Source organism: Styela clava, chromosome 3 (assembly GCF_964204865.1).
Source record: "Styela clava chromosome 3, kaStyClav1.hap1.2, whole genome shotgun sequence".
Lineage (NCBI taxonomy): Eukaryota > Metazoa > Chordata > Ascidiacea > Stolidobranchia > Styelidae > Styela > Styela clava.
In genome coordinates, this window is record NC_135252.1 from 11,416,363 (window position 1) to 11,437,985 (window position 21,623).

The following is a 21,623-nucleotide window of genomic DNA, read 5'->3' on the forward strand; positions in this document are numbered from 1 at the left end:
TCTGGGACAACGGCATGATTTAGATATAGCAATCTACCTTCTGTTAGATTAGCAAGATATTTATTGGTCGTCATCCTGGCCCAAGCGCAACGGTCTGATCGGATAATTTTGAAGAGGTGCTATTTTTTCAGCTTTCGATAAGTTTGACCCGATAAGAGAGCGTAACTATCCAAGACTGAAGTCCAAGTAAGAGTTTCATGTTCGTGATCTATTTTTGCAATAAATTGTACCAAAGCATTTTTCAATTCTCGAGACAATTCAATTCTTCGAGCTCATTTTCTTCCATTCCTTGAGATTCCATAATATTATTTTTAGAAATAAGTGTTGCAGGCTTAAACAGCATCATGTGATACGTTCGCTAACAATGTTAGCGGGAAACAACGAAACAAACAAAATAACGCATCCACCTTCAGTAAGTACGCTAGCGTTGCGTTACACAGCAACAACAGTAACGAGAACATGTTCGTGTATTATACTGGATGGCTGAAAGTAAAAGCGGGACTTTTGGCTGACTTGTCGGGACGGCGGGACAAGACGCCAAATAGCGGGACTGTCCCGTCTAAAGCGGGACGTATGGTAAGCCTAGTTATACTGAGCTTTCATAAATTAGACAGTAATCTGTAACTATGATTAATTTCGGAGAATTATCCAATGGGAGTGGAAAAGTGATAAGATGCCTTGATGATATGTCTGACCGGCCTCTCGTCCGAATAACAGTTAATTTATTAACCAGTAATTCTGAACCGCTTTGCAACGTAATTACCCCCCTGCCACTCCCCCTACAAGGTAACCAGAGGGTGCGATGCCCAAAAATTAGAAAGATGTGCCAGTAGTAGACCTTTGATATATTACCTGCTTTTTTGTTTCGAAAGAAATTTACAATAGAATTTACAAAGTTGTGTTATACTATTTTGTTTTGCAGACAAAAAGTTCTGTGTCGCAGCGTAAATAAGTCAACACCGAACAGATGAAACAATATTCCATATTATTAACCATATGTCATCATTTTGTGAATAAAAAATTAAGCTAACTACATAGACATGTCGTCTTTTCTCAAACAGATGTGAAAAGAAACGTTCAAATGTAACCAAAATATTTTGTTGAAATGCAAAACTCTTGCGGCATACCAAATCCAACAATTCGTGAATTTTGTTTAAATATTCTAACGGTCTCACCTATGTTGATATTCCTATCACAGTCCAAATTATATATATATATATATATCTAGAAATGATAAATACAAGATCTTCTATCAATTTGTGAACATTCAAATCTATTGAATCAAAGCATGATATACATCAATAAAACGTTGGGTATATTTCAAATCAAAATGACAAACATAAAAACAATATTTTAATACTCGATTTTGTCATACAAAACTTTCAATTTTCGTTCGATGGCAAAATTAAAAATACCTTTTTTGTTCGGCAAATATTCGTCCATTTACTCCCAACGCCGAGCGATAATACCTCATGCGCGAGAAATTATCGACATAAGAATGAATCCACATTGTAAATAATGTGGGTTAATCATGATTCTATGAATGAAAAAGCATAAATAACATTTTATAACCAAAAAGCATGGCTGGAACAACCATTTAAAGTCAAGACACCTTATTTTGCGTCATTTGTTAATTACGAGGAACAATAACCACACGTTCTGAGGCACTGCAGCGCATAAAAGGATTCGCTACAAACACTATTAATATCAAAATTTCTACATTCATTCCATGTGTCTTGACATTCTGAACCTGAAATTATACATAAAAAAATTGCAGAATGTTAGTAATGTCAAACTTTTATTTAAACATATTTCTTTTACCACTTTTTGCGGTTGATCATGATATGTACATCATTCTCATAGGTTTGAGTAATGAATTTTCTCAGGTGTAAAGGGTATATACAATTTTATATATTGTACAGATATGTTAAAGATGCAAACGAGAATATCGGTCGGAGACCGAAGACTTATGGATCGAAAGTTAGGGGATCCTCCAAAACAGAAACTGCGGTTTCGGATCATCCGCTCTCACTCCATAGCGACACCGTGTGTCCCATCATTTATTAAATAATAACTCGCTAACTATACGACACAATTCATCCAAAATCGATAGGATTCTGGTCCGAGATATGATAAATGCACATGCAAAATTTGGAGCAGATTCAACCTCGCTTTTGTGAAATATTTTGTGAGATTTAAATTGTATCAACTAAACATCATCTTACCACAACAACTTTTAGGGCAATAATGATCCATGTAGGCAGCATTATTGATGCAAGCTGCCACTTGCACGTACGCTTTGCAATCACCAATACATTGTCCAACTGCAATAAACACAATAGTGGTAATAAAATAGATTCTATCTATATATAAATGTGAAATGAACGTTTTTGTCAATGTTACCATCTACTTGTTTTAAATACCTATCATCCGTAGAATAGTTAATACCAGTGACTGAAGTTTTAAGTCGATTGTTCAATTTAATTTTATACATTCCATTATATCGAAAATGAAAAACAATAAACGGTCGCAGAGTTACGCACCACATGAGCCTTCGTCGCACTCTTCAACCTCTCTGCTTATTCCTTCGCATTGCCCTTCATCCTGGCTGCCACGTCCGCATGTTCTAAAACAAAATAGATATGCATTCACCCAAAAAGAATTTGCAGATTCATGTTGAACTTTACTTGGAAAGCCCCATTAGGGTGTCCGATATTGAAATTACCGTTTGTTTATAAAGAATGTGGATTGCAGTATTCTCCAAATAAAACGAACTGTTTCGGCGTTATTGAAAGCTATTTTCCCCTTCAACTTCATTACAATGCTGTGCATCTTAACCACTCAGTAATCGACATTGATGTTATCTTAATTTGATTGAATCCCTTGTTTAATCAATTTATATTTTTGCAGCTCTACCTTGTTCTGGCTCTTTCTCCTTTGTCGCATGTGACTGAGCATTCCGACCAAGCATCCCAGTCGGACCAAACCGGACAAGACCTAATCATGCAGCTCTCGGTTCCTCGAGCTCTTCCTGGACAGTTACCGCCATTTTCACAAGTTCTGGTTCGTTCCCGAAGTCCCGTGTCACAGGTTTGGCTACATTCACTCCAGTCAGACCATCTGGTCCATTCTCCAGTACAGTCTCTTAGGTTGCATTCTCCATTATCAAAATCATTTCCTGGACATTTTGATCCACCGTGACATGTTCTGATTCTTTTTCGTGTTCCTGGACCACAGGTTGTCGAGCAAACATCCCATGGCGACCAAGCAGTCCATTCGCCATCACATCCATCACTGTTGCATCTCCTGGACTGGGTAGTCCTTGAGCCAAAACTATCTGGCGTGCAATTTTCTTTCGGACAGGACCTCGACCTTGTCTGGGTTCCACCTCCACACGGCTTACTGCATGTTGTCCATCTTGACCAATCAGAAAAGGAGACTGAAACACGTATTTTGTTTAGAGGTAAATCTAGAATTGGCAATATATTGCGTTTGAATCTTTAAATTCGGTTTTACCTGATACCCTTTGTACAGTAATTTTGAATATTTTTAAAACAGGCCAACCAGTAGACCTTAAAACTTCACTCACGGCTCTTTGGAAGCGTATGCTTACGTTCTATTCCTTCAGGTGACACCGAAAAGTAATTTCTGCACGTTTTTCTCGTACGTGAGATAACTGCCAGTGTTAGCAACGAGTCGTAAATAGGCCAAAAAAACTCATTACAACGAAATTGGCGATCGTATTTACGTTCTATTTTTGTTACCCTTTAACCACCCCGACCCACCATGTATGATTGAGTAAAATATTCACATATTTGATTTTATTCAATACATTGCAGGGCCAAGTCTGGAATGAATGAGTAAAATACATGCTAAAAAACATATGGTCTCTTTAGGAAGCATTTACGTGATAAGAACCTATCATAACATATTTAAGTTAAGCTATCCATGCCTATGTTTTCTTATCTAGGACTAATACAACTTCAAATCGTCGCCATTTATAGAATATTCCAGCTATGCTGACCTCATTTTTCGTGAGATTTACAACTCTCTAACAGACATCCACTTTCAAAGTCCGATAATAACGCTTAGATTCGGAATCATACGTGATAAAAAGGCTAAGAATATCTCAATCAAATAACAATGGAAACTGTCGACCTAGTACTTAAGACAAACAGTTGCTCCTATTTTTACTCACCAGAACAATCTGATGTCCCACATACTCTTTCTCGTTCCGCGTTACCAATACAGTCTTTTCCAGGTGTTCCATTTATACATTTGCGTGTAGACTTTTGCATACCTCCTCCGCATGTGACAGGACATTTTGAATAAGGAGACCAACCGCTCCATCTCGGACATGGATCTGAAATTATGTAAATATACCAATATGGCAACTCACTCTGGGAGTCCCTAGTCGTTCACGTTGCATTAGTCGCAATGTTACTCGCAAATCACCCCTTGTCTGAGCTCATTTTGTACGGGTATTTTCAATTGTTTCTAATAGTCAAATATTTGCCCTTACACGTCACTTGTGAAATTTTAGAAACGTTTGCTCAAGTTCTATTCGGCGACATGACGATGAAAAGCAGTTCCAAACCAAAATTCAACGTTTGCATCCGATGGAAAAAAACTTCTAAAACCAAGCTTTGTGGATATTTTCCTATAAGTTCTAATTTAATCTAATTATTTTTAGTTCAAACTTGTAATTTTCCTTCGTAATTATATCATAACTATTATCATTAAACAGTTATCGAGAAATGCAAAGATGTAGTTACGGATGTCGCAAATTCAGAGCTGCGTTTGATAAAACATCCCTCTTTTCATTAATGCAAAACATCCTTAAAATGGCAACGATTATAAATATTTTCGATATAGGGGGCAACGTAATTACGGCGGCAATTAGTCGCAAGTGAATACAAAGTCCAATGAAAAGGAGTATTGACATCATAGGCACTTTCCACTCTACGTATTCTATTGTTCGAGTTATCTACCTATACTAAGTTTAAATGTCATTCTCCAACTACTGATTCAAAAGCTTCAGATCGATGCTATGTACAGAACCGGCATTTTCGGACAACCTAAAACTATTTTTCTCGTCTCGTATATTCTCTCGAAAACGACATTTTAACCCTCAATTTTCGATAATAATTTTTTGTTCGGGCCATGAAATGACTAATAACATGCCACGAGATAGTTAAATGAATGATTCCTAATTAAATGAATGATTCCTAAATAAAAAATATTGGACCTCCTGAAGTATGCGCACCAAGATGGCGCACAAACTAAACTTAGGTTGTGTACCAGGTTAGGGTTTAGGTTATACGACATCTTGGTGCGCATACTTCAGGAGCACCAAAATAATAAATGAAAAATGTAAATAAAAAAATATTGGACCTCCTGAAGTATGCGCACCAAGATGTCGCACAAACTAAACTCAGGTTGTGTACCAGGTTAGGGTTCAGGTTATGCGAGATCTTGGTGCGCATACTTCAGGAGCACCAAAATAATAAATGAAAAATGTATGATCACGCCCTGAATATTTTCTTTACACAATTCGAAGAAATAGCATAGAAAAGAAAACTTTGTTGTATTACCTTCATTACAATTTTGAGTTTGGGTTGTGCGACCCCTGCATCCCAGTTGACCAACATCTCCATTAATACAGATCCTAGTTCGAGATTGTTCACCAATATCACACTTCTTGCTGCATGCACCCCATTTTGACCATTTTCCCCAAACGGGACATGATTGTGAATTGCACTCCTGTAAATGAAAACATTTTTCATATTCATTTTTATTGTTTACATAATAATAGTTTTTAGCAATGTAGGCGTTGAACCACTATGATTTTACCCGTTTTTGTCTTGTCTCTCGACATGAGGCAGTTACGCAAATTCTTGTTCTACTTTGCTCGCCTGATCCGCAGGATTTGGAGCATTGACCCCAACGGCTCCAAGAATCTTTGTCACATGGGTTTTCGTTGCAAGGTTTACTCTGAATTTCGTCTCCAATGCAGCCTGGTTTTCCAATTTCGCCATTGCAAAGTCTTATTCTATTCTGTGTACCACCACCGCATTTCTTAGTACACCGTCCCCAGTCACCCCATTTTGTCCAGGCTGATAAATATAAGAATATAGGAATATTTCACTGAGTCAAATTGTTGTGAGAAGTTGGAAAACATTTTTTATGTAATCTATCCATTTTATGTACTTGATTCAAGTTAAGTTTTAGAAAATCATACCACGAAATTACCTAATTTCAAGTACAGTCAAATATTAAAGACTCCACTGAACAGTACATCACTCTGTTTGTAAGACAAAATTCAAATACTAAAGCGTAAAAAATAATATATACTTTCAAACATACCTATAGGAGCACAAGTTTTCTTCTCGATTGTAACAGACTTAATTTTACTCGCGATCCATTGTTCAAAATATTCGACTTTTGTGTACACTCCATAGTAGCCAGCGTCACCGCATCCTGATCCGAAAGATGTAACTCCAGCCAAGAACCAGTCGCAGCTGTCACATCTCTGACACATTAATGGCCCGCCGCTGTCGCCTACAACATTTGCACAACATATTTAAACAACGCTAATTTGTGTTTTATATTGGTTACATTGCTACAATACAACTTGTATGTCATGTAGTATCATTCAGTAAATATACCTTGACAAGCATCCTTTCCTCCTTCTGTATATCCGGCGCAAATCATTATATCCTCGACAATGTCATGTTCTCCTTCGTAAGCCTTCTTGCATACTTTTGTGTCTACTATTGGAAGATCAACTTGTTGCAAATACTTCGCTGCACTACCGCCAACCACTTAAATTGAAATGTATTATATTTTCGATTGGAAAAATATATATATCAAAAAGAACATTCCACAAACTGCAGTTATTGACGGCTACGTTTTTTTCCTATAGCAGACCCCTGATATCATACGTACTGAAGGCGAACTTCGACTTCTTATTATTATCTACGTGTAAATACGAACCTGTAACTCCATATCCCGTAGCAAAACATTTCAGACCGGTTGGAGGTATTTCCCCGTGCGGCAGACAGATTGGCTTGATCAAATCACTTACAACAACAGCTTTGTTCATTCGAAGCAATGCGATGTCGTACTTCGGAAAATCGTATTTTTCGTGTCGAATTATCTGCGTAATATGATTTGAAAATTCCGTCTATTTGAAATGATGATCTTGGACACTACATATAAGTTGTTGATAGCACACTCTTTGTCAGTATAAAACATGTGTTTATTTCAGTTTTAACAGAAACTATCATTATATTTATAAACAAGAGAGCTATGCTCAAATATATGGACACGTAGAGTCACATAATTTTGATGACGTCTTAGCGAAAAAAAAAGTAATAGCCTTCTGGAGAAAATTTTTATCTTTAACCACTGAAAATTTGAAAGCAATTGGTCCAGTATTCGAAGAGAGAAGCGATTTCTTCAAAACGTGTTGACGGAGACAAATCATAACAATAACAACAAAATTTTGAAACGATCGTTATGTCCACTACGTGTCCAATAAAAAAAAACAGAAATCTCACCCGAGTGACTCTGCGTGTTTGAATGCTTGGTAATTGAAAATTTGTAGTATCAAGAACACCTAAACGTACTTGCAGTCTTTGTTTGGACACGTCGCCGAAAGATCTGATTAAAACAAGAAATTAACTTAATATTATTGCACGACGTAAATTCGCGTTGAATTAAAATGCTAGAATGCATCTAATTTATTACACCAATTCGTATTCTGCATTCGTTTTACTGGTGTTAGATTAAATACGTTTGGACACAAGTCTAAATGTGCTATTGGAAACTCAAGAGTCAAATATAAATGGCATAACAGTTTCACGAAGAAAGGCTAGCTATTGTACTGGACAAATTATAATATTATATACATTGAAATCGTATATATATTGAAACCGTATATATTGATCCATACAATGACACGCGATTATTGTTTTTGGACTTATTTACATTTATATTGATTGGGATAATATGAGTATATGTAGTATCGTTTTTACCTAGATAACTTTATATGCGCGTCTGGTTTACTAAATAGAAGATATGGTTGCAAAACACGTGTACATAATTGTTATAAGTATTACTCACGCAAAACAATGAGCAGCTGAAACAACCCATAAGGTATTGATGAGTGATCCACCACATAAACTAGTGCGTAGCAAAATGTGAACCTAAAAATACAAAACAAACTATTGACAGCGGCATATAAAACGAAAACCGCTTCTAATATCTCGTTTTCGGGAAAATGGTTCCCCGATATTTTTACTCGTAATGTTCCTATTGAACTCCCTTATTAGTGACGATTGCTTAATATCCAAGTATTATTTTGCACAAGAAACAAATACTTATTTCTGTATAACTTATGATAAATATCTGATCGTAACTGTTCATCTAAGATGAATTGACATATTGAAATGAGATTATTTTATTTACTATTTAGAATGATTTAATATTAAAATACAACAGTTAATTTTAGTATTTAAAGCATTATTCTTTTATTATTAAGAGCCAACCTGCCATGGCCACATTCCTGCTGTAGCATTTTCACCATCAATAATGCGTTGTGGCGTTTTTCGTGGTTTGCCATCAGCATCCCTTAACATGTTTTGTGCATTTTGTCCACAGCTTTCACCTGAGAATAGTTGTCAAACTGATAAACAAACAACTTATAAAAAGATAATTCATAATTTGTGTGTAAAAATTGACTTTCATACCTGGAGTTTGTTTGCAGCATGTATTATCATAAGAATGAGATAGAATATAGCCATCGCTTACAAAGACAGCACACTTATCTGGCTCACATCTGTAACCACCATCGTAATTTCTACAAACTTCATCCCCGCAAAGGGTTTTGTTTTCCGAGCACTCGTCAATATCTATGTATAATATATAAAATACTTTGCTGTTTAAAAACTGAAAATAGAATATGAAGTACAGAAAATATAAAATATCAGCTAGAAGACGGTTCATTATTTCTCTCACCATCACAACTTATTTCATCGGACGCAAGCCTGAATCCTTTTCGACAAGTGCATTCAACTTTTCCGTCTGATTTTACTGTGCAATTATGTTGGCATTCGTCGCATTCTGCAACACATAAAGGCTGTATTACAATAGAATGTAGCAAAATATTTATCTTGCTACAAATACATATATTTCGATTTGACAATAGGTATCAAAATGGTAATACTCTTCGGAGTTACGGACCTGGAGGTGGACAAACGTCGCATTTTTTCGGACAATGTGTTCTCATCGATTCCGTTGTTGCACAAAAACTGGCGCTCACGCTTCCACACCAGTCTTGTATATCCTCACATTCCCCTTGATCTGCAAATATATTGAGTACGTATGATAAGGTTCAAACACGGCTTAAATCTATTTTTTTCTATTGTGCACATCTAATGGGGTATTCTATTTTGTATATAATATTATCATACAATTACTTACAGAAAAATACTTAATTTCTTCGACTTACCTGAATCTGCCACGAAGAAAGCAATAAGGCAAAATAATCCAACGATGATTCTGTAATAAAATTCAATTTTATTTGTTGAAACGTATTCAAATTTTTTTGGTAGACACAAGCTTATTTTTCTTACCTAATCGAATACATTGGCGTGGGCACTGAATTTTGAAGCTTAAAATCTGTATAGTATCGTTAAAATATAGTATAATGAATCACCGTATCTAAAATCTAGTTGTACTCAACTTCAATATCTCTTAAACAACAATCCTGATCGAGCTTATATGTCTTATAGATTGTGCTGCTCGTAAGCCAGACTTTTAATCCCACTTATGCTTACACATCAACCACATTATGCCTCCGGTGTTTTAAGTTTTCATTGATACCACGACGCTAGATCATGTTCATTAACTGGAACAAATAACGTAATTAGTAGCCTTATAGTTGCTGTTAAAATTATCATTGTTATCAAAATTGTCGACTAATCGCTATCATATGAAAACGCTTTTTTGATAGTTTATATCACTGTGCCAAATTCGAAAAGATCTAACGAGAGGCACAGATACATTGTTGAATAAACGCCTCAGACATTCATCACAAGTGCAAGTTGAATTTCATTGAAATCTGTTTTTATGTATGCGGTTTGAAATGACAATGACGAATTAATCAAAGCAAGTGTATTTCGTAAATCGTTTGGGAATTTCCATAAAGAATCCAGGACGTAGAACTATTTCCCCCCTCATGTAAAATCCTCCTTAAAACCATCTTCGTGATATTTCATGAATTGACACGTAGTTCTTGGTTTTGGTTTCCCTTGAACTCGAATGATATCATGAATTTTGTTTTGCCAAAAAGTGTGATGTCAGTTTCGGTGGAACTGTACATCTGATAAACAACACATATATTGCCAGTCATTTCTTCAAGTTACATTATACCAGGGTCAAATACATGTATAATTTCAGTTAGTGTGATTACTGCTAGAACGCTGGCCATCTATGATTCTTGGTCGACAGAATACTATCAGTTTGGTATAAAATATTATCGTCATTTTTCATAAAATCCCGGCTCTCGATGAAGTATTTTTGAACCCGAAAATTGCTTACTTTCAGTAGCTTACACGAATAGCATAGTCACCTAATTAAGTAAACTCTGATTAAGAGATCAATACCAAAGGAATGAGCGAGATCGCGTTTCTGTGAAGCGTTTCGATTTGAAGATTGTAAAAATGTCGGCAATGACACTTCGAAAAAAGAGAGCAACATGTCGTAGGAAATAGTACCATTTTGACGTACAATTTCAATTAATTACACTCGTTAACGCTCGCAATCGAACCCCATAACAGCAAAACTGTGCCAGAACACAATTTTGTAAACAGTTCGAATGTCACCTAACAAACATATGTTTATTCTGTGCTCGTATGAAATGTAACTCGAATGAAATGGACTCGAGCACTATACAATAGTTACTCATGTACCACAAGATGACATCAAATGTCCTGAATACGCGAAAAATTCCTATTCACTAAATCATCAATCAGTTTAGAAAATTTTTGTGAAATATTATCCAATAAAAGTCAGTCCATGAACTGTGATTATACAATACCAAAAAACACGTGTCCATACATTTGAGAATTTGACATTCTGAGAATAAAAAACACAAACAATCTGCGAAAGGATTATTAATCGAAACATTTTCGACCGCTCCTCAAAATCCCAAGAAGAAAAATGCAAGTATAATAAAGTTTACAAGCATGCTCTCTCTCAAAAGTGAGTGCTGTATTAAAGTCAAATATGAACATACACGCTCTGTTACTATCCGGAGACATGGTCACGATAAATGCAGTTTGAATGAAAGCGAATTTTGTGAAGGAGAAGATGTGTAGATACTTTTTTGCAAAAAAAACAAAAAAATAAAAATACCAAGAAAAGTTTCAAATCAGTTTTAATCAGGGACAAATCGACATGCTTATTGGTATTTCTTGGCCAAACATAGACAACACAATTGTCCCAATTCAATTTGTTCATATGAGTCATGTGTCTCACTTTGCTCTAGACTAGATTCTAGAAGAACAGATATCTGGATACAAAAATATGAGGGTGAAAATTTGGGTTCGCATCTAACCTTTTATTAAAACAGTATATACACATATCAGATGGCCTCTCAGCAATAATGGGTGTATCTCAGTCCATTATGTCAACTTCCAACATTTTTCAAGTAACTCTCTCCACCAAGTTTATTAGCATGTATCATCTTATTGTTTATGTGTGCTGCAACATAACACAAAAAGTTCTGGACTTTATGTTTAGCATTACCTGTAATTTTTGTTTAGTAATTACAATTATAATGATATTGAAAATCTATTCAATTATATTAAAGAATCATGTATCAATGTCGATTAAACAAAGTGCCAATTGAATTGCATCTTGAAATAAAGGGCAAATTAGATTTCAGTAACTCTGAACAGTTTTATTTGGGAAAAAAGGCTATTCATTTTATTTATTTATTTATAAACAAACTACAATTGCATTATGGGATGTTCTGCATTGAGCTTCTTAAGTTAAGTTGTTAGGTTTAACCTGCATCTGTATCTGCGAATTCTTTTGGGTTAATTCATATAAACACATGCTTGTATCAGTGGTCGGTCACTTCTTCTACCAGGTTAGGGTTAGGCCATAATTTTATTCCGATTTTCCTTATTTTAGTTCTATTACGAGTTCGGGGACTGTCTGTAATACAGCCTGGTGGGAGTATCAATGAACCTTCCTCATTGGGACTTGTATATAATTATCCATTTATGTTATGTAACCATTTACCACGCAGATCAAACGCACTCTCAACGACATATCTATGCAATACTATGGCTGCTAGAAGGTAGGAAATTCATCTTAACCCATTCGACTTTTGTCACAGACATTTAAAATTGGTCTAACGGCATGCCAAGAAATTATGACAAGAATTACTTCTAGAGATAGTTTGCATAAAGAAGGCATGGAATATGCAATTGGTGAGGTTGAAAAGAGGGGAGAGGGAGATTTGAGGCAATAGAACGAGCATACAGTGTACCAAGAACAACTGATCTTTGCCACGTTTCAGGAAATCTTTGTAAATCGACTGGATCAACTCATCTCGACAAATGATCTGTGTCGGATGATACCAATTAACTTAGACTATTGACCCACATATTGTAATTTGAAAGACTGGTTTTTCATTAACTGTAAATAAAAATAGGAAAACTCGCCTGTGAATTTGCCATCACAGTTTTTCAGAAGATACCAAAATGTCTAAGGGTGGACTGGTGGGGTGGATTTCGCAAAACGCACAATGACCTTTTTACAATTCATAAACCACAGTCACTTTCAGTTCAGAAATATTTTGATTTGTTAGAGAACACCATGGTGAATTACCCGTATTTGGAGAGCCTACTCGGATTTATAATGTAGATGAGACAGGTTTGAGTTTGGTATCAGAAGTAAAAATTATTGTTGGCCTCAAACCATTGTTCATAGTATTCGAGTCAAATAACAAAGTGGTGAACGTGGATTGTCTCAGACAGTTGTCATGGCTGTAAACGCTGCAGTTGATTATGTCCTGGTTATATTCAAAGGCAGGCGGGCAAATCCGATTCTACAGTAAGGAATGCCGCCTGGCGCTGTCGTCAAATACTGTGAGTCCGTCTTTGAAAACAAAAAAATATTTTCGTATTGTATGCGGCACTTCAACTCTAATTGAAAGCTAACGTCTGAAAAAGTTGTACTTTGAATAAACTGCATTTTAACATCCGAGGGGCTATTATAAGGATTCTGTTCGGGTTCACATGGGGAACACCCAGAGACTGGTTTGACCAGGGTAAACTTTCCGACTTTTTGTCAAGCGTACTTGGAAATGTGTACTTGCTGTTTTAGCTTTCAAATCAACTGGAATTAATCTATTAGAAAACAATGTCATACTTATAGTATAAAATGTGGTATGTGTGAGAAAGATAATCAAAAAGAAGTAAAAGTGATATCAAGAGAATTGTTAGAAAAAATTTGGGAGGGAAATTTATTTAATGATGAAGAGAACGAAGGTTGGATTCAGTGTGAGAAATGTCAAAAATGGTTCCATGGTATTTGTGAAGGGGGCTATGAGAGATTTGTATGGTCCTCCAAGTGCGATGACTGTAATTAGCAGAATTAACTGCCAGAGCAGACACTAAATTTCTTTCAAACATTCGTTTTAAGAAGAGGTTCAATAAGAGCCATTGAATTTGAAACATTTACCATGTCGGATATTGTTCCATGTGTTTGACACAATCTCGAATTGAGGCATATTATTTTGTGATGTTAAGTTTGTATTTTTGTTTAAATTTGTCATTACAATTTAAGTTGATACAAAGTAATCATTAGACTGTGTTTTATTGGCAAACATATTTGCTATGCCTCGTTCTTTTATTTGGTCTTGACAAGTATCTGTTTAATTAAAAATTGGTATTTTGTATCTTGTGTATATGTAATATGAAATATTTCCTGAAAAGCTTTTTTAATTCATTTAAATACTGATTATACTACTATAACAAACTTTCATGATAGACGGCTCCTACAACAGTGGTTACCCAACCCTTCTCGTTAAATTCCCTCCTTCACCTATTTGGAACCCTTCATTCCTCCATTACTATGCATAAAATACCTTGTTTATTCAATCTTTAATGGATTCTTAGGCAGTGTTATGCATGAGTCACACTAAACATGTATTACAGCAATAATAAAGAACTAAAGAATATCAGTAATACTATAGCAAATGCAAAGCAAAACTCCTCCCCAAAAATGACAAAATTCCTCCGTGGGAAGGAATTTCTCTCCGGTTAGGAAACGTTGGTCTACAATAAAAATACCTAGTTTTGCCTTTATCGGTCTATTTGCTCGCCACGTTTAATATTGAAAATCAAATAAATAGTAAGCAAAAGTATAATGTATTACGTCCAACGAATTCAACAAAACAGATTAAAATCAAAACTACAGTGCACCGGATGATCGAGATCGTCAACGTTGCAGAAAAATGCGTCAACTGACCCCCAAAAACAGGGTATAAGACGTAGTAATGAAGGCTATGAATAATTATATCCTAGCACTTATGTTTTGCTGTAGTGAATGTCCGCGGAGTGAATTAGTACAGGCCTTTTCCCGTAGCACAATAGATCCGAGGGCCCCTTCCGATCATCAATCAATCCCACATGAAACGAATTCATTCGCGGTATTAGGAGGACAGTTATTCAAAATTGTTTTTTAATGGGTCCATCCTACTCTCATTGCATCACAGAGAATTCATCACAAATATCTGTGTAAATGAGAATGATTAAATTTTTTTTTATAATTTCAGGATCAGAATGTCAATACACATGGGATGGATGTGCCAATTTCGATATTAATTTTGTTTGTGGCCAATCATTTTATGCGCTGCAATGCCTTAGGCCCAATGTGTGGTTATTGTTTCATGTAATTGAAACATGACGTGAAATATAAGTTTATACGGATGCTCCACATATGTATTTTTATTATCTAATGTTGTTTATGCTTTTACATTTATATAATCATGGTTATAACCATAATATTCACAAAAAAACATTCATTCACTGTTATTATTCGGTCGGTATTTTCCCGCCAATCGAACCCTTATTGGTCGATATTCGCGTAAATGAACGAATTTTTACGTTTGCCGTTGAAAGAAAACTAGTTTTGTATGATAGAATTTAATGTAACAATTTTATTCTGGTCATTTTGTTTTGAATTACATCCAACGTTGTGGTAAAACCTGTCTATTGCCCAAATTTGCCCTTTGATTTGTATATCATGTTTTGGATAAACAACGTTGAGGAATTAAAAGTTGTAATCATTGTTATCTCTATATTCAAACAAAGATAAACAGCTAAATATATCATAAGTCCTATACAGTACTTTATTATAATACAGAACATACATTCCAAAACTGCGTGCCAGGCACACCGGTGTATTATGTGTCTCGCAGAAGTTTTCTGACTAATATAAAATTATGGTGTGTTTATTCGTTCCTCTTTGTGTTGTCTATTCGTTTTAGTTGATTTCCGCGTTTGAGAGCAGAACGTGATGCTATAAAACGATCATCAATGACATTCCAATTGTCCGAATTCAATTTGTCGACCAGAGTCGAATTTCTGGCTTTGTGCACAAAAGACTGAATACAGAAGTATGGAGTAGAATATAAGGGTTGGCATCCAACCTTTTACTAAAACAATATATGCATGTATCCAGGTGCATTCTCAGTTATAATAGCTGTAGATAAATAAGAATGTCCAGATTATCAACTTGCAAATTGCTTTAGGGAACTTTTCTCGTCCAGTTTGTTGGCATGTGCTAACTTTATTGGTATGTGTGCCGTAGCAAAATCTTGATCTTATTCGTGTGCCGCAACACGGAAAAATTAATTTCTTATAATATTAGGATATCTCACGAATATCGTGCATTTGGGGCCCAAATTCGATATTGAATTTATTGTTTTTATTCATCAACAATCAACTATTTCATTAATTTGAAAAAAACAAATTGTCTATGCTTTAAAAGTGAATGTACCGCGAAAACGCATTCGAGCAACTTGTGTATATGTAATATAAAAGATTTTCTGAAAAGCTTTATTAACCCATTTAAGTACTGATTATACTACTATAACAAACTTTCATGATCAACGGCCCCTACAATAGTGGTTCCCAACTGTTTTCGTTAAATTCCTCCTTTCACCTATTTGGAACCCTTCATTTCTCTCCGTCTATGCATGAAAGTTACCTTGTTTATTCAATCTTTATTGGACCCTCAGCCAGTGTTATGCACCAGTCACTCTAAATATGTATTTTAGCGCTTTGAAAAAAAGTAAAGAATATTAGTAATACTTTAGCAAATGCAAAGGAAAATTCTTTCCCAGATTAAAAACAAAACTACAGTGCAACGGATAATCAAGAACGTGAACAATGCAGAAAATTGCGTCAACTGATCTCACAAATCAGGGTATACGACGTAATAATGAAGGCTATCATTTTCAGTTTAAATTGACAAATATTCAATATCCTAGCATTTGTGTTTTGCTGTACAAGTAAATGTCTCTACAATGTGATTTAGTGAACACCTTTTCCCTTAGCACAGGGGTTCTCAACCTGGGGTTCGCGAACCCCCAGGGGTTCACGAGAAGATTTCTAGGGGTACTTGGATGACAGTCGAGCTTTTGTATGTTGCTATTTTTTTAATATCCATTATTACTACCAGAGGAAAATGCGTGCCCATTGAAACTAGACGCCAATCAAAACGTAGATTTTCCCTGATCTTGCGTTGTTATGATTGTGACACAACAATGTGAAATTAGATCCGAGGGCCCCCTTCGAAAAACACCACACCAGTAGATTTTCCGATTGATCTCGGTTGAGACAGTGATCCCAAACTTGGGTCAAGTTAGGTAATGTAGATTTCACCATCACAAAAAGGTGAAATAGTGGTCATATCAAGTAGTATGGGCTTTCGTGCTGTTAGCAATATAGGTCGCATACAGTTGGGGTAGGATTACCATATTTTTTTAAACTTCAAAGTGGGACGCCTCCTGTAACTTTTAAGTTTCCAACTTACTACATAGGTCTACATTTAAGCCATCCCGGCTGTCTTCATTGACCATATTGTCATCGAGAGTTCATGCGCATATTCTCTGTCTAAATATCGAGTTCAGTTCAAAAAATAGAAAGGAATAGACGCTAACGATACAAATCATTCGAATTTAGATTTTTTTATGCACAGCAATGGAATAAAGAATCTTGAACAGAAATAGTCTGCCGTTTTCAAGCATTGAGAATTTGCTTATTCGCCCAAGCATGCTTTTCTGTAGATAACACTTTTAAAAAAACATTGTTCAATTTACATTCACGCGAACGTCCGAACAGGACCAATTAGAATTGATTTTACATGTGATACGTTTGCTAACAATGTTAGCGGGAAACAACGGAACAAACAAAATAACGCATTCACCCTCAGAAAGTACGCCGGCGTTGCGCTACACAGCAACAACAGTAATGAAAACATGTTCGTGTATTATGCTGGATGGCTGAACGCAAAAGCGGGACTTTTAGCTGACTTGTCGGGACGGTGGGACAAAACCGCTAAAAAGCGGGACTGTCCCACCTAAAGCGGGACGTATGGTAAGCCTAAGCTGGTGTGACTTGTTCAATATCCAAGAACATCGATGGTGAAGAAATACCTGAATCCTCAGAAGTTGTACTTATTTAATAATGCATTAATTTCATAACTGTAAACTTCATTTTTAGCCACCCTGTTTATATAATAATAAATATAGTGAATATTATAGTAATGCTGAAAATATCCGGGAGTGAAGATACATGGATCGGGCCCGACCAACTCACGGGCTTTCATGGTCCATGTTCTGTATAGTTCGACTATCGCTGAACGTTTTGAATGACTCTGCGCGTCAATCCAGGAAATGACAAACCTACTTGTTAGCTCGTAGTGCCAACATTTACCAATGTTAAAAATGAGGTTGGCATACATAAGCTGGTTGCTTCTATTTATAATTCAAAGCCTGCTCTTGTAAACATTAATGTGTTTATGATGTTTTGTTAAAGCAATGTTATAATTATGTAAATTTGTCGCTCTTATGTTTTTTCATGCACAGTGTAATAACAGAATAATATTAGTAATAATAACGAAACAAGATTTGTACAACATGATCTACGATTTGAGGTATTGCTTCTGTTATAGTCTGTGACGAAATCTGACACCTTGAATAAAAAACAAATCGTTAAATCTGTTTGATTTGTTGTATTGCACTTACTTTTGGAATCTTATGGAATAAAGTTATAAATATTAGTGTTTGTAAATAAAGAGCTAACGTGGGCTATTAGAAATTCGGTCTTAATGATGCACGCTATTTATATGTTTAGGGCAGTAAGCAGAAAAGTGGCCCTTGGATAAGTGTGCGCTAAGATTGAATATGCTAAATAAGCATCGCTAATGCAAGCTTCCTTCGCTATGTTTTTTAGACTATCTTTAATTCATGATTATATGTACTATTCATGCATGTATAGAAGTTTTCATAAAAGTATTTTATTCTCCGTTGGTTGTATTTTTGATCGGTGGGTGCCCTTGGCCTAGTCTGTCGACGTGGCATTATATATACCGTATATATCAACAATAATAAATTTTGTCAATTACCCCATAATTCAGCAGCCAAAATGCAATTTTAGCCTTAAACTTCAATTATAAAAAACAAAAAATGAACATGCTGAATTGAATTTACCTGAATATTAGCTATTTTATCCAAACTAATCTCCGATATTTAAAAGTATCATTTCAACTTTAGATATTCGAGAAAAACATCTTGCGTAAGTGTTCTGCTGGTGACAGTTGTTTTATTACGTGAGTATTATTATGAATAACTCATGTTCTCCATAAATTTTAAAGTAATTAGAAAAGATTTATTCCAAAAATTGAAATACACATGATATGACAAAAAGTTTTGCCTTTATATAGAAAAGCTCTCAATACGAGGTCACACTCAAGCCAATGCGTAAACATCTACGGCCTACGCAATAAGAGAGGAAACATAAATTGATGACCAAATCTTCGACAGTGTGATAATATTTTTATAGCAAACATTTCACTGTTTTGCTTTACTTACTTCTTGCAGACTACAGTGAAGCATGTCAAGATCAACATTGGTGCTCAAGCCTTACAAGTTTTTGCAATCGTTCGGATATCATAAAAGACATGGAAAATCTTTGTCCAATCGCGTGTGGGTACTGCAACATGACCACTGGTAATAAGTGAAAATATTCCAAAATCTAATCTATCGTATTAATTATCATTGAAATATTTTCTGAGTAAAGTATTATAGCAAAATAAAAAGACTTGAAGGTAAAAATATATACTGTAAACTGTTTTTACCATAATATGACCTGGTCGGTTAATATTTTACCAATTCTCGTTTTCGCCTATCCTGTGTTTTTTAAGATAATCCAATTTTCATAAACCAATGTGCACTATTTATTTAAAAACACTAATCATTTTCAAAACGTGGCTATGAAATTGGTTATGTAAATATTAAGATGATAACTATACAACCTGGAGCGACTGGTCACATTGTTCTACCTCGTGCGGTGAAGGTTACCAAACAAGATTTCGTAAATGCAATTCCACATCATTTTGTAAATCTGACGAAGACGGAAAGAATCTTGTTCAGAATAGAAAATGTGAGGAAGTGTCATGTGGTATTTGGCAACCTTGGCAATCGTGGAGCGAATGCTCTTCCACTTGTGGAAATGGAATCCAGCGGAGGGATAGACTATGCTCAGGTGGGAGATGCCGAGGAAAATATTTTGCATCTCGTTCATGTAATGAGGAACCTTGTCCGATCTGGTCAGAATGGACAACTTGGTCTAAATGCTCTGTTACGTGTGGAAATGGAATCAAAACAAGATTGAGGTATACCGTATATACAAGAACTCCTTATTTTGTATTAGCCATATCTTTCTCACCTTAGTTGGATTCAAATAAATGACATGACACAAATAAAAAATAAACAATTTTCGCATTTTAAACGTGAAATAGTCATTCAAACAGCGTTTTTGATGGCCACTGATATTGAGAAAGAAAAGTGACCCACACATAAATTTTGGAGGATTTATTACTAATTGAACATTTCTTCTTCCCATATAGGTCATGTATTGGCGGCAAACCAGGACTAGATTGCCACGGACATGAATCAGAGGAAATGACCTGTACGATGACGCCTTGTGTGAAACCGAGTGAGTTCAACTGACCTATTCAGAAATTAGACTTTGCCAAACCTGGATTAGTGATGATCAAATTCGTTTGTATCTGGGCACAGTTTCTGTCCATAAAGGCCGATCAACTAGTAGTAATTTTTGAACTAGCAAGGGCACTAAGGCACCAAATAACGATGTTTCTTCAACAAATTAGCATTTTAAATTATAAGATACTCGTCTTACGCCTTTTTTCAGATATCTGCAGAAATTTGAAACCCTGGTGTCAAAATTATCATCACGACTGGTGCAAAACTTGGTATTTTGTAAAGGACTGTCAAAAATATTGTGGCAAATGCTGAAATTAATATGATGCTGAGTATATACCTCGAAAAATTCATTATTATGTTGAATATTTTTTTTTTCAGTTCGATTCATTCAATAATTGGTATAGCATAAATCATAGAACAATAGTACGTAATTGTGTACGTTATTTTTCATCAATATCATAAAAGGATGACATTTAAACTTCAATTCGTTTGATTGCTTTGCATGTATACCAGCCATTTTTCTGTCAGTAGTTTAAAATTTAAATATATATTTACTAATCAAAATCAATCAATTAATAAAAGAAGAAAACTCTCGTTGAAATCCTGTGGCTGATATTTTTTACAATTTTTTACTCCAGCGGCAACGTTATTAATTACGAAACTACGTAACACCATGAACAAACAGAAAGAGAGAAAATGAGAGAAAGACCGAAAATTGATTTTGGATAAAATATGAAATAATGACTTAGAATAATAATATTTCTATAAATATGCTACATGCTGTGTAATGACAATGTCATATTACTAAAACGATTATTCATAATAACGACTATTTTTATGATTTCGATCAGGATTGCGTGTTTTATTTAATTCCAAGATGCTCACAACATTTGTCGGGTATAACTGGATCGGAAGAGACTTTAAAACCTAGATACATACGATTTAATACATATAGCAGGGGTTCCCAAACTTTTTGTTCGTGCGGCGCCAAAAAAACTCACGGCGCACTTACACGAATAAAAATTGCTGCCTTCAAATAAAACTCAACTTTGTGATCGTTAATGTGCATTTTATGCTTTTTGAAATTTGCAAGCGTGTAGGCTAAAGAGTAAATAAAATGTCAACTCTTCTTTATCATCTCGGCTTGATTTTCCTTTGAAACACTAAAAAATCACTCATGTTCTTCAAACTAGGTTCAGAAGATAGAGAACCTGCAAGCAGCTCGCGAAATTGCATAAAGTAGTCTCTACTTCTATTGTTCTCTAACTATCATTTTCTTTTAGATTCTCAGTCGGTTTCAGAATTAGTA

General features: G+C 35.3%; 2 protein-coding genes across 2 annotated transcripts; one reads left to right on the forward strand and one right to left on the reverse strand.

Annotated features, from left to right (window-relative positions):
* Positions 1-968: 968 nt before the first annotated feature.
* LOC120343309 (uncharacterized) lies at positions 969-9,804 on the reverse strand. Its single transcript, XM_039412450.2, has 18 exons — positions 9,639-9,804; positions 9,515-9,564; positions 9,247-9,366; positions 9,022-9,126; positions 8,754-8,915; positions 8,553-8,671; positions 8,128-8,210; positions 7,563-7,665; positions 6,997-7,159; positions 6,669-6,824; positions 6,367-6,561; positions 5,854-6,116; positions 5,595-5,763; positions 4,199-4,363; positions 2,917-3,439; positions 2,544-2,626; positions 2,226-2,324; positions 969-1,750 (listed from the first exon to the last, which is right to left on the reverse strand). The coding sequence occupies exons 1-18, from the start codon at positions 9,650-9,652 to the stop codon at positions 1,635-1,637; spliced, it is 2,688 nt and encodes an 895-aa protein (XP_039268384.2). The 5' UTR covers positions 9,653-9,804; the 3' UTR covers positions 969-1,634.
* An 8,084-nt stretch (positions 9,805-17,888) lies between these two features.
* Positions 17,889-21,416, forward strand: LOC144420832 (uncharacterized). The gene is made up of 6 exons (XM_078110515.1): positions 17,889-18,243; positions 18,863-18,918; positions 19,190-19,318; positions 19,608-19,983; positions 20,218-20,306; positions 20,523-21,416. The coding sequence occupies exons 1-6, from the start codon at positions 18,158-18,160 to the stop codon at positions 20,624-20,626; spliced, it is 840 nt and encodes a 279-aa protein (XP_077966641.1). The 5' UTR covers positions 17,889-18,157; the 3' UTR covers positions 20,627-21,416.
* Positions 21,417-21,623: the final 207 nt, after the last annotated feature.

Bases quoted from the DNA above. Each gene is read 5' to 3' on its own strand.
- LOC144420832 (XM_078110515.1), top strand. From the start codon at position 18,158: ATGTTTTTTCATGCACAGTGTAATAACAGAATAATATTAGTAATAATA. The intron at 18,244-18,862 runs GTATTGCTTCTG...TTTCAACTTTAG, and splicing joins AACATGATCTACGATTTGAG to ATATTCGAGAAAAACATCTT. The intron at 20,307-20,522 runs GTGAGTTCAACT...GCCTTTTTTCAG, and splicing joins GACGCCTTGTGTGAAACCGA to ATATCTGCAGAAATTTGAAA.
- LOC120343309 (XM_039412450.2), bottom strand. The intron at 8,211-8,552 runs GTTGGCTCTTAA...TTGTATTTTTAG, and splicing joins CAGGAATGTGGCCATGGCAG to GTTCACATTTTGCTACGCAC. The intron at 5,764-5,853 runs GTAAAATCATAG...TTTCATTTACAG, and splicing joins GAGAGACAAGACAAAAACGG to GAGTGCAATTCACAATCATG.